The following is a 13,890-nucleotide window of genomic DNA, read 5'->3' on the forward strand; positions in this document are numbered from 1 at the left end:
AGTTGCTATCACAACACCGAACACTTCATCCCCTTTTTTATCTGCCCCAGTATTTATTGTCCATGAGCAAATACTTGTGTTTTTATAAATTCCTTTAGAGTGAATCACCCTTCTCCTGTTTAAACCAGCAAAGACCACATCAAACAGTATCACTCCATCTAGAATTAATCATTAATTTGAAGTATTTGACAATATTTTCCAGCATTATTTCTTCCTCTCCCCAATTAATAAAGGTTAAGCCTCAATACTGGCTCTTTTGCAGGACACTTGCTACAGAGTGGTGTCACTGGGAGCTCACAGTCCCAAACCCACTGTGGGCAGCAAGGGGAGAAAGATGCAGGTCTGCACCAGGTTTTCAGGCTGGTGGAAGTGGCCTCACTGCTGCCTGCCCATAGTGTGGAGCAAGCAGCTGAGCAGCCCTGGGATGTTCGCTCCATCACACACCTGGGGAACCTAGGGTTGGTGTCAGAAACCCTTTCACTTGGAAAGTGCAGAAAGGCTGATTTTGTGTACAGGATTGTAGGAGGAGATGAAAACTTCCTCTGCCTGTTCTCACTGCAGCCTCCATGAGCACAACTTCAGATCGCGCCAAAATCTGATCTCAGATGAATGCATGTGGCTTCTATTCACTTGAGATGGAACCCAGCCTTTAAACACCACATTTTGTACTTTGGTTTTGGTTTAAGTCTCAGGCATGTGTTTTGCTAGGACATTGCATTTCATTTAAAAATTAGTTTTGACAAGGCCTTATGGTTCATGAATTCCTGCACGCCAAGTCCTGCAACATGTATCCCAGTTCTGCTGGCCTCTTCAGAGGCACCAAATCAGGGTGGTTTTGCTTCCTGCTCACAAACAAGCCATGAAACAACCTTGATTTTCCAATGTCTTTGTAGCAGGGCATTTTCCTGAGACTTTTTCTGCCATTCTATTGCAGTCTTTGGATGGTTTGCAATGCAACTTGCTTGGATGCTCTGCTAGAGAGCATGGCTGGTTTGGTAAGTCCTGCGGCACTGGTTCTTACTCCCAAATGGATGTGTAAAATGTATAAATACACAATGGCACACGATGAAGGCAGAATACAGCCTGCTAAACACAAATAACACACAGGAGAAGGAAAGATCAGGCATGGTAAGCTTGCCACACTGACACCACTCAGGCAGGCTGAAAGAGCTCTGGGTCTCTGGCATTTCATAACCACATTTGGCTCTTAATCCGGTGCTCAAGGAAGCTAAACAGGAGCAGGCCTGGCACCTTTGGGCATAGTTTTCACATTGTAACACTTCACAAACTGTTCTCCAGGTGCCTACAGAAGACCCTTCTAATCCACTTCTAATCCAAGGTGTCTTCAGCTCTGAGAAAGCAGGGACAAGCTCCTTGGCATGCAGCACAAGCAGTCTCTCCTAGCTCTTTCCTTGTCCTCTCCTGTCTGTGGCATCCAGGGTGTTTATATCACAGGGGACAGGGAAGCCACCACCATGTGCTGCACTCCTGGCTGCAGCTTGTGCTGCTCAGGAGTGTGATGAAGATGATGCTGGGCAAGGCAGGAGAGCTAATTTTACTTCTCCAGCAGCAAGATTGCAGAGGCTGGATGACCTGTCATAAAGCCAGGGACAAGGGTTACTTCTTGTCTTGGAGCCTGTCACCTGCCAAACACTCCCCAGATTTACACCAGAAGAACCTTCTTTTATTGTGGTGCAGCAAGAGAGAGAGCAGGGCAAAGCACTCTGTAACAAGGGGCTGGGCTACCATAGCATCCCTGTGGGGAGCATCCCTGCCCACTCTGGCTGCTGGCATTTCTCCACCAGGTTTATCACTGTACCAGCCATGTGAATACACCTTTTTTTATGACATGAGCCTTTCAGTGAACTTTTTGAAAGACAATGATGGGCCTTCGAAGGTTTGGTCAATCCTGTTTCCTGTATGCTCCTGAGCCTTGTATACATTTAAATTTGACTTGTTAACTTTATAAGGTACTTCAGACTTGTATTGTACTGAAATTGGCTGGGATCTCAGTATCTCCCTTATTCCCACGTACTTTATTCTTAGAAATGCTTTGTAGTCATGTTATTGCTGTTGGGAGGTTTGGCTTTAACAGCCTCCAATAAAGATATGGGCCTGCAAAAGGGCACCAGTAGCCCAAGATTATTCAGTATCAGCAACTGAAGCACAGGTGCCTTCTGTTTGCAGGGCCTGCCTCTTACTCTGGGCAGCAGCAGGCAGCCCCGGCTCCAGCAGGCAGCAGCAGGGAGGGCTCCTCACTCCCTGGAGAAGAGGACACAGTCCTGCACAGATTCCTGCAGCCTCCTGTGGTGCAAGCAACAGCCACCAGGCACGCGTGACCAGCAGCAGGCTGCAAAAGCCCCCTTTGCTGGGTTTATTTGCTGCTGCTCCTGCTTGCATCCTCACACTGGGCTGAGCTCTCACCAGTGCCCAGGCAGCACCACTAATGCCTCCCTTTCATCACCAATACTCCCAGCTCACCTCCTCAGGTACTCCCTATGCTTTTCACAGCCCCACAACCATCCTGCCATCAGTTAGCACTGATGTGAAGCCTCCCAGGCCGCTGCAGACATCCCCCATTTTTGGCTCTATATTCTCTCTTTACATTTTGTAATAATAAAAACTTGCATCTGCATAGAGCTAAGTTTGCTATTCTTCTCTGTGTCGCTCCTGGAGGATTCCTGCCTTCCCGTGTGTTCCCAGGCAGCCTGGACACATTTCTGAGGCAGCCGACGACAACACTGCCCTTCACTGCAGGGAAGGAAGGACGGGGACCTTGAAATCTCATTTCAGGATATTTCATCATGTAAAAATAAATGTCATTTCATACGACATTCCAGATTACTTATCAAATAATGATCTGCCTCTTAATGTCTAGACTTCTGGAATCTGTGTAAATTAAATGTTGTACTTGTAAATGTATTTATTCATTACACATAGCAATTAACATATGATTTAAGCAGTTGAACTGTAAATTATCCCCTTGTTTATAAAACAACAACATCCTCTAAAGGATAATATTTTCTATTACAGCAATTAGTAACACATCAATTCTTGACTAGCTTGCAAGAGATCTCATATTAGCCCATATGAGGATGATTCTCCAGCATGATCTCTGGCACCAGGGCATGCCCACAGCTCTGAATCAGCACATGTGCAGCCGTGCACCAGGCAAAGCAAATGGAAAATGCACAGGAGTTTTCCAAAAATCCCACCCCTTGCTAACACCTGTCAACGGCCAAAGTGCTAATGGAGAGCTTTGGCTACACATCAGCAAGTAGGAAAAGAAAAATAAGGGAGAAACCTCTCCATTCTAGCACACCCCCTGCGCTGCTGTCAAAGTGTGCTAAGTGAGGATTTCAAATCCCCTCCTCCCACTGCCTGCCCTGGGCAGAAAAACAAACAAAAAATCCACCGTCCCTGTGTCCCCCTGGCACGCCGCCCCGCTCACCTCACCTGCCGCCACGGCTGAACTCTGGCGCAATTCAGGCGGCTCCCAGGGCTGCCACGGGCAGGAGGCAGGGCGGGATCCGGCTCCCCGGATCCTCCTGGCCACGCACCTTAGCACCGTGCCCTGCCGCCCTGCCCACGTGTCTGAAGCCATGTGTCTGCATGAGGTCGCTAATCCAAATAACATGTGATCATCCTGTTACTCTTGATATAGCTGAAGGACTAATTTGAGCTCTGTTGTCGCCTTGAATTATGAATATTGATTTTACAGGATTCAGATTATGTATACATTTCAATATTAAGAGAGATAGGCTAATTCTCTCCATAATGCTGCCAAACTAAAACAAAACTAAAGACACCAGAGAGATCAGGCACCAAGTGCAAATGATTCATTGTACCCTGGATTTATCAGAGTCCATCTACTTACACATCAAGAAAGATGCTGGCTCTGCAAAGGCTCCATTCTGCAGTAGGAAAGCACTGCACCATGAAGTATCCTGTGTTTTCTTGAAAAAATGGATACAGGAATAATGGAAATGGGAGGGCTGGCAAGTTGTGACCAATCCTATTTGTCAAGAGGAAATGCCTGGTGTCCCAAGGGCTTCAGGACCTCGTCAGACCAGGGAGGCTGAGACATCTGTCCCCACCCTTGGTGGAGCACAGAACCCCTGGCCTGCCTGTCCTTCCTGCACTGCCCTCAGCAGAGCTTCCCAGTGTGAGGCAGGGCTGCCTGTTGCAGCACCTCCCAAAGGTTCCAAATATTTTCTTGCTGCATCATTGCAGTTGCCAGGGTTTTGAGGATAACGTGAAGTTTACACAACACACTCCCTGCTGCTAATTCATGGCACGAAGAGAAGAGATGGTGATCAGCTGGTAAATTTAGCAGAAAGCTCAATGGCAGCAATCAGTCCAGACTGCTTTCTTGGACTGATTAATACCAAGGAGAAGGAACTGTGTTGGAAAATATGATTGATCATTCTGCAGAAGAGCACAGACACTGTGGCCAAGGGCTGGCCCTGTGGGATTCATGAGTCTGCAGTCGGTGAAGGTTGAGTCCCCAGAGAGCCACATGCCTAGGCTCCCACCTGCCCTTAGCTGCAGGCGCCGGCAGGGCCAGGGGAAGAGGGCAGAGGGGGCACAATAAAGGGCTTGTGTGCTGGGAATTTGAGGGCAGGCTGACATATCCAGCCACAGGCTCCCCGCGCTGAGGACGGCTGGCGAGACTCCCACCTCGCCACGCTCCCGCCCACGTCTTCCCATCCCCTGGCTGTGCCGACCCAGCTGCGCGCAGCTGGGCTGCAAACCGCACTGCTGGTCTGATCTGACTTAAAAGCCATGTTCTGGAAAAGCCTGCGGGGTTTCCTGCAGCCACAGCACGTCAGGGATCACAGACGGCTCAGCACACTAGAGCTGCAGCAACATGGCTGGAGACTGGACTCAGGATGTGCAGCTGATGCACACCTGCCTTCATCTGGCTCTCAAGAGGGTTCCTTCTGCTTAGGATTTGGGACAGAGACATCTTCTGTGCCAGAGAGCCCTCATGCCCTCTCCACCCCCACCACTGCCAAACTCACAGTATTTTCATATATGTACTCCTGCTTCATAGCTTGCAGTCTTTCCATTTCCTGCAAGCACGCAAGCAGCACAGCTCCAGCACAGAGACCAGCAGCCTCAGGCAGCAACACAAGTGGGATCTTAATAAATAAATAACTCGGCTCTCACTGCCAACACCTCCCACCACAGTGGGAGTGAACGAGGGCTGAGATGCTCCTTCTCCCCTCTGGAGCATGGCAGTGACTGCGCATTTATTTCTGGTTCTCAGAGGGATGCAGGCTCAGCTGTCTGTCCCTCTGCCTAGAGCTCCTGTATCTTGCCAAGGATGCTGGCTGTTGTACTGGCGTGGACTGCCCTGTCATGGTCAGCAGACCGCAAACCAGTGGTCTGGTGAACTCCAGGCATGTTGCATGAAAAGAGCATCTCTCAGAGAAGGGTATAAGCCAGGTCACAGCCTCTGGCTGGTAGCGGCAGTGCCAGATACCAGTCCAAGACCCACAGGAAATTTAGGGATGTTCCCAGAGCTTGTTCCCAGCTGCAATGCCTGCCAACACCCAGCCTTGGTTGCCAGCAGAGGACTAGGCTGGAGCTGGGGCTCTGGAAGGGCACACAGGGGAATGCTGGGGCTGCACCATCTCATGCCCATTAGCACATTGTGGCTGCTCTAGCCAAACCAGCAACCTCTGAAGTAATGCCATGGGTATCAGGAAGGGAATTCCCATCCACATGGGTGGCATTTCACAGCTGCCAAAATGCCCTCCCCACCAGCTCCCCAGCAGCGTTTCCTTGGTTCAGCAGGATAGGAGCTTGCCAAGAGGAATCAGCTTAGCAAGAGATCCAGGTATCCTGGCTCTTGTCCCAGAGCCTTTCTCAGCACAGAGCCATGCTCCAGCCTGGGCTGGGATGGACTGGGGAGATGAAAATGGTTCTTCATCATCTGTCCTTAGTGACTCTGGAGTTTCTCAGAATGGCACTTTGCTACTCAAGCAAAACTTTGGCCTCTTCATCCCACAGTTTCCTGCGCCATTCCCAGGGATGCCTCCTGGTTGTGTGGGCAACAGAATGAAGGGCGCCAGTTTCTGAAGGCCAGGATGCTCCCTCCACACAAGGGGGTGTCACTGCAGAATGGCCAGAGCTGCCCCAAACACACCCGGCCTGACTCACAGAGTGAGGAGTAAAATGAATAAAGACTTCAGCCTCTCTTCTGCAGTAGCAGCCAGGGAACAGCTGAAAGAGGCCGGCTTCTGGGGAGCAGCTGCCACAAACACCCACCCCGGGGCTTGTCTGACAGAGCCGGGATCCCCACTCTCAGCAGGTCTTTGGGAAATGGGTTCCCAGTGGAATGACGGAGCAGGACCTGCCATAAAACCAGGCTGCTGCCTCAAAATGAGCTGCTCCTGCCATCGAGGGGGCCAGGCAGTGACACTGCTACACAGAAGTTGCCCTCTTTACCACAACGACCTGGTGTGTAGGGGAGCAACGTCCATGAAAGCTTTGATTCATCCAGGGAGCTTTGTCAGGAAGTCAGTTTGAAAGTGACCTTGTTCCAAAGACCTGGCAAACGTTTATAGAGGGGAAATAAATCCTGAAACCTGCACCCAAAGCTTCTGAGATCACCCCTCCCAGGGGAGCTGGTTGGATATGGATTGCACAACAGCTTCTGGGATGGGAACTACGAGCAGAGGCATGTGCAGGGCTGTCCAGAGGAGACACCTGTGCCAGGGACATGTCCCTGAGACTCAGCACTTGTTTTTCAGCCTTCTGGGTGGTGACAACTTTGAGCTGTGGCCAGGCTAGGTTTTCAGCCTGTGACCCAAAGAGGAAAGGCTTGCTGTGCAATTCCTGGGATCCAGCTTGCAACCCAGATCTTACAAGCAACTTGCCTTCTATTTTCTGTATTTCCTAGGATCCTTCAAGCTTTGGATATTAAAACACTTGGATCTCTAGAAGCACATTTTGCTCATCTTGGCTGCTTCCTAAAGGACTGGAGAGCAGGCACAGCCAACCCAGCCACCTCCTCACCTCCTGCGTGCTGCACCAGCAGCAGCATCCTATTTTATTCCTTCCCACCCCTGGGCCCGTGCCCAGGACTAGTCTAAATTTTCTTGCCAAGACATTTTTCCTCCAAGATGTTCTGTCAGCCAGTAAAGCCCTGATGCATTGTCTAAAGGTTCTTCCCAAATCTGTTTTGGACAATTCCCAATTTGTAATCCAAGATGATTGCCGGAGCAAAGCAAAAAACATTCTGGGAGGACTGTTGGACGAGGGACATCCCAGTCCCTGGGGCAGTCCCTTACCTCAGAGTTTCACCTCCCCCTTGACACCTCTTTCACAAGAGAAGGCGGGGCTAGAGATGCCCAGAGGATCTGTTGCAGATCCCCTCAGCGGTTAAAAACCTCCTCACCACCGCCTTCCAGCCTAAACCTGGCCTCAGCCATTTCATTTCCAGAGACATCCTTCCATGCAAATCCTCCCCTTCCTCTCCTGATCCCTGGGGAATTCACAAGTATACGTGCTTCCGCTTGGAGATCACAGCCCTTGCACATGAAGGCATTTCACAGCAGCAGCAGGCGGAGGAGATGTGCAGCAGGGACACACCAGTGTCCCTCTCGCTGATGGATCTGAGAAGCCTCTGCTGAAGCAGACGCTTTTAGAGGTCCAATCCCCACAGCCCGGCAGGCTCTGCAGTGGGCAGGGTGCGAGCTCAGCAAGGGGAGCTGCTGCCAGGCAGTTCCCAGGTCCCCGGTGTGGGCGAGGACTGGCAACCCCTAATGACAGCCTGTTCCTGCTGCCTGCCCCGCTCTCGTCCCACAGAGACACCGACCTGTTGCCGGCAATTAGAGGCGGTTTGCAGCTCCTTGGCTACCACAAACACAGACATAATTGCAGCCTGTTCTCACTCCGGCCGGGAGGGACCGGGCTGCCCAGCGCCGCATTTCCTCAGCCCTTTGCAAATCCCCGCGGGAGGGAGAGAGAACACCAGTTCAGTAATGGTCACAACTTTCTTCCCCACCAATATATGCAAATATCAGCACTAGAAGAAATATTGATCCAGCGGAGAACTTCTAAGCTCTCCAAAAAACATACTGCAGTTTTCACGCTAATGTGTTGTCTCCGATTTGCCCACGAAGTGTGAAAGTGCTTTTCGGCACTGACTTCCCAGTGCAGTCTCGGTCTTTTCCTCACTCGAGTTTGTCCAGCTGCCTAGATAATGAAACTTACGTCAAATATCGTTCATCAGAAGTTAAACCTTACATGCTGAAGGCTGCTTTTTTTTTTTTTTTTTTTTTTTTTAATCAAAAGGCTTGTGCCCCTATCAAGGAGCTAAAAGAAAGCCGGGATTTGTACTTTTCCGCAGTTTTAAACATGACACTCTCCCTTTTATTTATTTTTCTTTTTTTAAACTCTGAAGGCTCAGCAGGCAAGCCTCTGCAGGGACGAGGGCCTTTGCGCCGGTGAGATCTGCAAACATGTCTCTTCTTTCTTGAACTTTATTTTTCTCACGGTCTCTGAAAAGGCAAGATCGGGTGATACGTGTGGGATTGGCCCTGTACAGGTGCAGATCAGGTACAAGAGGAGGTGGAAAAACATTACTGTGTATACTAAAAAAAAAAAAAAAAAAGAGACAGAGAGAAAGAGCGAGTGAGCACATTTTTGAATAGGCCAGGTCTAGTTCTTGGCAGGATGACTCAGGCCTAGCTGGCAGACTATGGGAATAGGAGTGTGAGAAAGTCAGTCAAGCGGAGGGGAGAAAAAAAGGATTCAAGTCCCCAGGCAAAATACTTTCTTTTTTTTCTTTTTTTTTTTTTTTTTTTTTTTTTTAAGTAACCCACAAACTGTCCAAACCAGCCGGAGGTGGCAGCAGGGCGGCTGGGCCAGGCCCGAGGGACCGGCACCTCCCTCCCTGCGGTTTCGCCTGTGCCCCCGATGTCAGCGCACGCAGCACCGCGTCCGTGCCCGCGCCGCCAGCCTGGCGTGCGAGCGGGCAGCAGAACCCACGGCGGCCACCGCCCTCGGCCCCGAGTGCGCCACCGCGCACCTGCCCCGCGCCCCGCGCTGCTCCGGGCACCGGCCCTGCCCAGCCCCGGGCACACCTGCGGGGCCAGGGCCAGCACCGCGTGGCATTGCCCGGGCGGGCGTGGGGACGCCTGGGAGACCGGGGGGAGACCCGGCTTGCCGTGGGGAGACTTGGCTTGCCCTGGGGAGATCCCGGCGACCGCGGCAATGCGTGGGAGGACGCAGCCGCCGCAGCGCGCCCCGCGGTTCGCCGCAGCCCCCGCACACAGTAGCTGCGCTCCGGCCGCCGCAGATGGGCCCGGCACGCCGCGTCCCGGCCATCACCCCGGAGGGCCGCGGCCCCCCACAGCGCAGCCCGCCCCGGGGCCGGCGGTCCCCGAGGGGAGCGGGCGGGGCCGCGCCTGCCACGGGCGCCAATTAACCCGGTAATTAGCGCGGCGCTCCCCGTGCCCCCGCCCCCCCCGCCGCGGGCGGTGCCCAAGGGGTTAAACCGCGGCCGCCCGCCCCGCGCCATTGGCCGGCGGCCGCCGCGCGGCGCGCAGCCAATGGGCGGGCGCCGTCCACGAGCGGGGCCGCGTGCGGGCGGCGCCCATTGGCTGGGCGCGAGTGTGGGAACGGCGGCGGGGGACGTTTCACACGAGCCGCGCGCGTGCGGCGCGCGCTATATAAGTAGGGGCGGCCAAGGGCGCGCGGCACCCGCGCCCCGCCGGCCCCGCCGCCGCCCCGAGCGCTCCCGCACGGCCCGGCCCGGCCCGGCCCCCGCCGCGGCGCCTCTTCCCGGCGGCGCACCATGCCGGCCGACCTGATGGAGAAGAGCAGCGCCTCGCCCGTGGCCGCCACCCCCGCCAGCGTCAATGCGACGCCCGACAAGCCGAAGACGGCGGCGGAGCATCGCAAGGTAAGGGCGGCCGGGACGGGATGGGACTGAACGGGCAGCGCCGTGCGGAGCCGTGCCGGACGCTGACTGTCGCCTCTCTTGTAGTCCTCCAAGCCGATCATGGAGAAGCGGCGGCGGGCGCGCATCAACGAGAGCCTAGGGCAGCTGAAGACGCTCATCCTGGACGCATTGAAGAAGGATGTAAGCGCAGGGGGGTCGGGGCGGGGGGTGCGGGGGCAAAAGGCGCTGCCGGGCCGATCTGAGCCCCGCCTGTTCCCGCAGAGCTCCCGGCATTCCAAGCTGGAGAAAGCCGACATTCTGGAGATGACCGTCAAGCACTTGCGGAGCCTCCAGCGAGCCCAAATGACTGGTGAGTCCCGAGGGGGAACCGGAGAGAAGGAGTTGGGGTGGCGCTGCCTGCAACCCGGGGGCTGGTGCCATCGCACACTCTGCCTGCCTGCTTGGTGGAGAGAATAGCAGGAGCACCAGGCTCTGCACCTGCATCCCCGGGGAGTGATGGAGGTGAGGGTTGTGTGTTCTGTACCTGTATTCCTGGTGCCAGCACCTGAATCCTGTTTTCATGGGGGACACAGTGCTCCATCCCTGCTACAGGGGGGTGGTGAGGGGCATCATGCTTTGTGCTAGTATCCCCAGTAAAGAGATGCTGGGACAGTCACTGTGTTGTTCGTGCATTTCTGGTGCTGGAGGGCACACAGAGGGCTGCAGTCCCAGCTTGAGTTCCCTCTGCTAGCAGAGCTGTGCTCTGCACATTGGTCTGTTTTGGGGGTGTGAGAGGCACAAGAGCCATTGGAGGGATTGTGTTTCCAGCCTGGGTTTCTGGTATATGGGGACATAAGGAGATTCTTGGGACTTGTCAGTTCCCCACCTGGGTCCCTAGTGCTGGTGGACTTGGTAGCACAGGGGCTGTGCTCTCCATCCGAATTCTTGGTACTTGGGAACCCAAGACATACTGCCAGAGGGGCTTTCCCCATCTGGATTCCTAGCTTAGAGGGGCTGTAGGATGCGATGCTGGTGGGCTGTGCACCCCTCTTCCCTGTGAAGCCTGCTGACTGCTGCGTGCCTCTCTTCTCCTACAGCTGCCCTGAGCACAGACCCCACAGTACTGGGCAAGTACCGAGCCGGCTTCACTGAGTGCATGAACGAGGTGACGCGGTTCCTCTCCACCTGCGAGGGCGTCAACACTGAGGTGCGCACCCGGCTCCTGGGCCACCTGGCCAGCTGCGTGACCCAGATCAACACCATGAACTACCCTGCGCCCCCCCCGCCGCCCCCGTTGCCACCAGCAGCAGCCTTTGGGCCACCCCTGGTTCCTCCAGGCAGTGGCGTGGGGCCACTCCCGGGCATGCCCTGCAAGCCGGGTGCCGATGCAGCCAAGGTGTACGGTGGCTTCCAGCTGCTGCCAGCCTCTGATGGGCAGTTTGCCTTCCTCATCCCCAGCACTGCATTTGCTCCTGGTGGAGCTGTGCTGCCTCTGTATGGTGGCCCACCCACAGCTGCCACTGCTGCCTCACCACCAGGTCCTCCACCTGGCACGGCCGACTCAGTCTGGAGACCCTGGTGAGGGTGCTGGGCACCGGACTGGACTTGGCACTGCACCCCGTGCTGCTGGCACGGCTGTATATAGATTATATGTTCATATTGGATTGTGCCTTTGTACCATAGCACTCCCTTGACAGTGTTTCGTGTTTTACACGAGATCTTTTTTCTTCCTTTCCTCCCGTTCCTTATGTGACACCAAAGATTGGGGGTTTGTTTTTTGGTTGGGGTTTTTTTTGGGGTTTTTTTTTTTTTTTGAATGCTCTTAAAATAAAAGTATCCCTTCCATTTTGGAAGGCCTTTGGAGAAAATTCGAACTCTGGCATGTGTACATAGGAGGGACTCCAGTTCCTGGCTGCCTGTGGATCTTGCTGCTCCAGGGCTGCCTTGTCCTGTTCGCCAGGCTGGAGCTGTCACTCAGACCCTCTGTCCCCTCTGTCTTGTGAAAGCACGTGGCCCCTCTCCCTGCCCTGGGGCAGATGTAATCAGTGCTTCTTTGGGAGCAGCTCAATTAATCAGACTTGTTAAAAGGAGCTTGTATTTGCAGAGCTGGTGAATGTGCTGTGGGACTCACCTCTGCTGTGTTCTGGCACCTCAGGCTGATGGAGTTGGTGTGGTAAAGCAAGACATTGAGCTGCCCGGGTTGAGCCTCCTGCCCTGAACCTAGAGGAGCCTGCTTCCCAGGCTGTAGTGTAAATTGCAAGTGCCTCCAGTCAGTTGATTGAGGGAGCGGTGCCTGCCAGCTTCTCGAGTTACAAAAGCAGTGGCTCTCCGCAGGACAAGCCTGACACGAGTGCTCCTGTCTCCTGGCTGACGGGCTGCAGCAGGCGCTGGGCACCACCTCCACCTGGACTTAAAAGCATAGAGCGGTTCCCGACCCTGAGCAGCAGCCAAGCTCTGCTTGATGATTAATGATTTGCATGTGGTTTTGATAGAGTTGGGCATTTCCTCTGCTGTTATATGGAAAACACGTGGTCGAGGGAGTGATGTGGTGCTGCAAGGACTCTGTAATCATGAGCTGCAGCTGACCCCTGTGACTTGAGGATGCCCCGTTTCCAGGCAAGATGCAAGCCATAGATAGTGGCGAACAGCAGTCTCAGGTTACAGCTTGCATGGCCCTTCTTAACAAGTCCTAACTCAGAGCGGACAGCTTTAAGATGTGCCAGGATCCACTGGGGTTTCTGTCCAAATCCTGCTGCAAAAGCTTGTTGGATTTTGTCTGGATCAGCCAGGTGCCTGACTGTATCCAGGTGCTGGGAAAATGAAAGCTGGGGTGAGTGAGACCAGATGGATTAAACCTGCTGAGGTTTGATTCCCCAGCTTTGCTCCCGGTAAAGAAACATACTCACCTGATCTGAAAATACATCCTGGGAAGGGGGTTGGTATGTTCCTAAGATAGGCAGTGGCAGCTTTTTTTTTTTTTTTTTTTTTTTTTTTTTTTTTTTTTTTTTTTTTTTTTTTTTCAAAGGACCTGATCTCCCTGGGATGAGCTTTCCCTCTCCTCCAACACCTTCCTGGCTTGTCTGCCTGCATTGCCACCCTCACAGAGGCATCTCACAGCCAGGTTTTGTGTGCGAGGCTGGGGAATACAGATTTGTTGTCCCAAGGCAGGTGTGTAGCTGTACAGGCTGAGCTTTCTTTCCCTTCCACCAGCCAGGGTGTCACCTTTCTGCACTGGAGGTACTGAGGGTAGGAGTGAGCCCACCCTGTGTTCAGAGAAATGCTCGCAGGACCTGTCTCAGAATTGCATCAGACCAACTCCTGTTGCTGGATGGCTTGTGTGGAGCTGATGTAGACCAGTCATGTATCACATATAAGAGTGAATGTTGTTCCATCTGAGCAGAGTCCTCCTTTTCTGCTGAAGCAGTTGGTTTGGAAAGCACATTAGAAAAAAGAGACTCTGCTGTAGGCTAATGGAGAACATACAGCAGATCCTGGAGTGAAAGACAAGATGAACCTATTTGCTAATGGAGTTTAAATAGCCTAGTATAAAACAGATATGGCATGCTTGGGCCGGTTTCTCCAAAGCTTTCTCTGTTTACTCTATCCCACAGCCTGTTGACATGAGAGATCTGCTTGAGTTTGTGAGCTTTAAGGGGATCAGAGCAATTCCCGAGAGCTGTGCTCTTGGTGCCAGTTCACTGAGCCCGTGACAAATTGGGATGACAAATGCAGGCTGCGGGTCTGTGGATCATTGTGTGTGGGAATTCTCCTTCAGGTGCAGCAAATGCCTTTAAACTGATGCTGTGGGATGAGCAGGAAAGGGTAACGGAGGAGTGCCAGGGAAGGTACAGGGCTGAGCTATGACCCTGCATGGGGACTGTACAGGACAGGTAGGAAAAGGGGCTGGACTTAGTGCTGCCATATGGGATGCAGCTCCTGTTGGCTTCCCTGGGCACCTTGCTGGGCCCTGTCTGCTGGTGGAGAGGATACTG

The 13,890-nt window shown here is 53.5% G+C and overlaps 2 protein-coding genes across 2 annotated transcripts; both read left to right on the plus strand.

Annotated features, from left to right (window-relative positions):
* Positions 1-1,065: 1,065 nt before the first annotated feature.
* Positions 1,066-9,442, plus strand: LOC128812253 (basic salivary proline-rich protein 4-like). Its single transcript, XM_053986529.1, has 2 exons — positions 1,066-1,128; positions 8,939-9,442. Exons 1-2 carry the CDS (start codon positions 1,066-1,068, stop codon positions 9,440-9,442), a joined length of 567 nt encoding a protein of 188 aa, XP_053842504.1.
* A 312-nt stretch (positions 9,443-9,754) lies between these two features.
* On the plus strand, positions 9,755-11,733 carry HES1 (hes family bHLH transcription factor 1). The gene is made up of 4 exons (XM_053986224.1): positions 9,755-9,919; positions 10,004-10,099; positions 10,181-10,268; positions 10,996-11,733. The coding sequence occupies exons 1-4, from the start codon at positions 9,812-9,814 to the stop codon at positions 11,478-11,480; spliced, it is 777 nt and encodes a 258-aa protein (XP_053842199.1). The 5' UTR covers positions 9,755-9,811; the 3' UTR covers positions 11,481-11,733.
* The last annotated feature ends 2,157 nt before the right edge of the window (positions 11,734-13,890 follow it).

Source organism: Vidua macroura, chromosome 10, assembly GCF_024509145.1.
Source record: "Vidua macroura isolate BioBank_ID:100142 chromosome 10, ASM2450914v1, whole genome shotgun sequence".
NCBI lineage: Eukaryota > Metazoa > Chordata > Aves > Passeriformes > Viduidae > Vidua > Vidua macroura.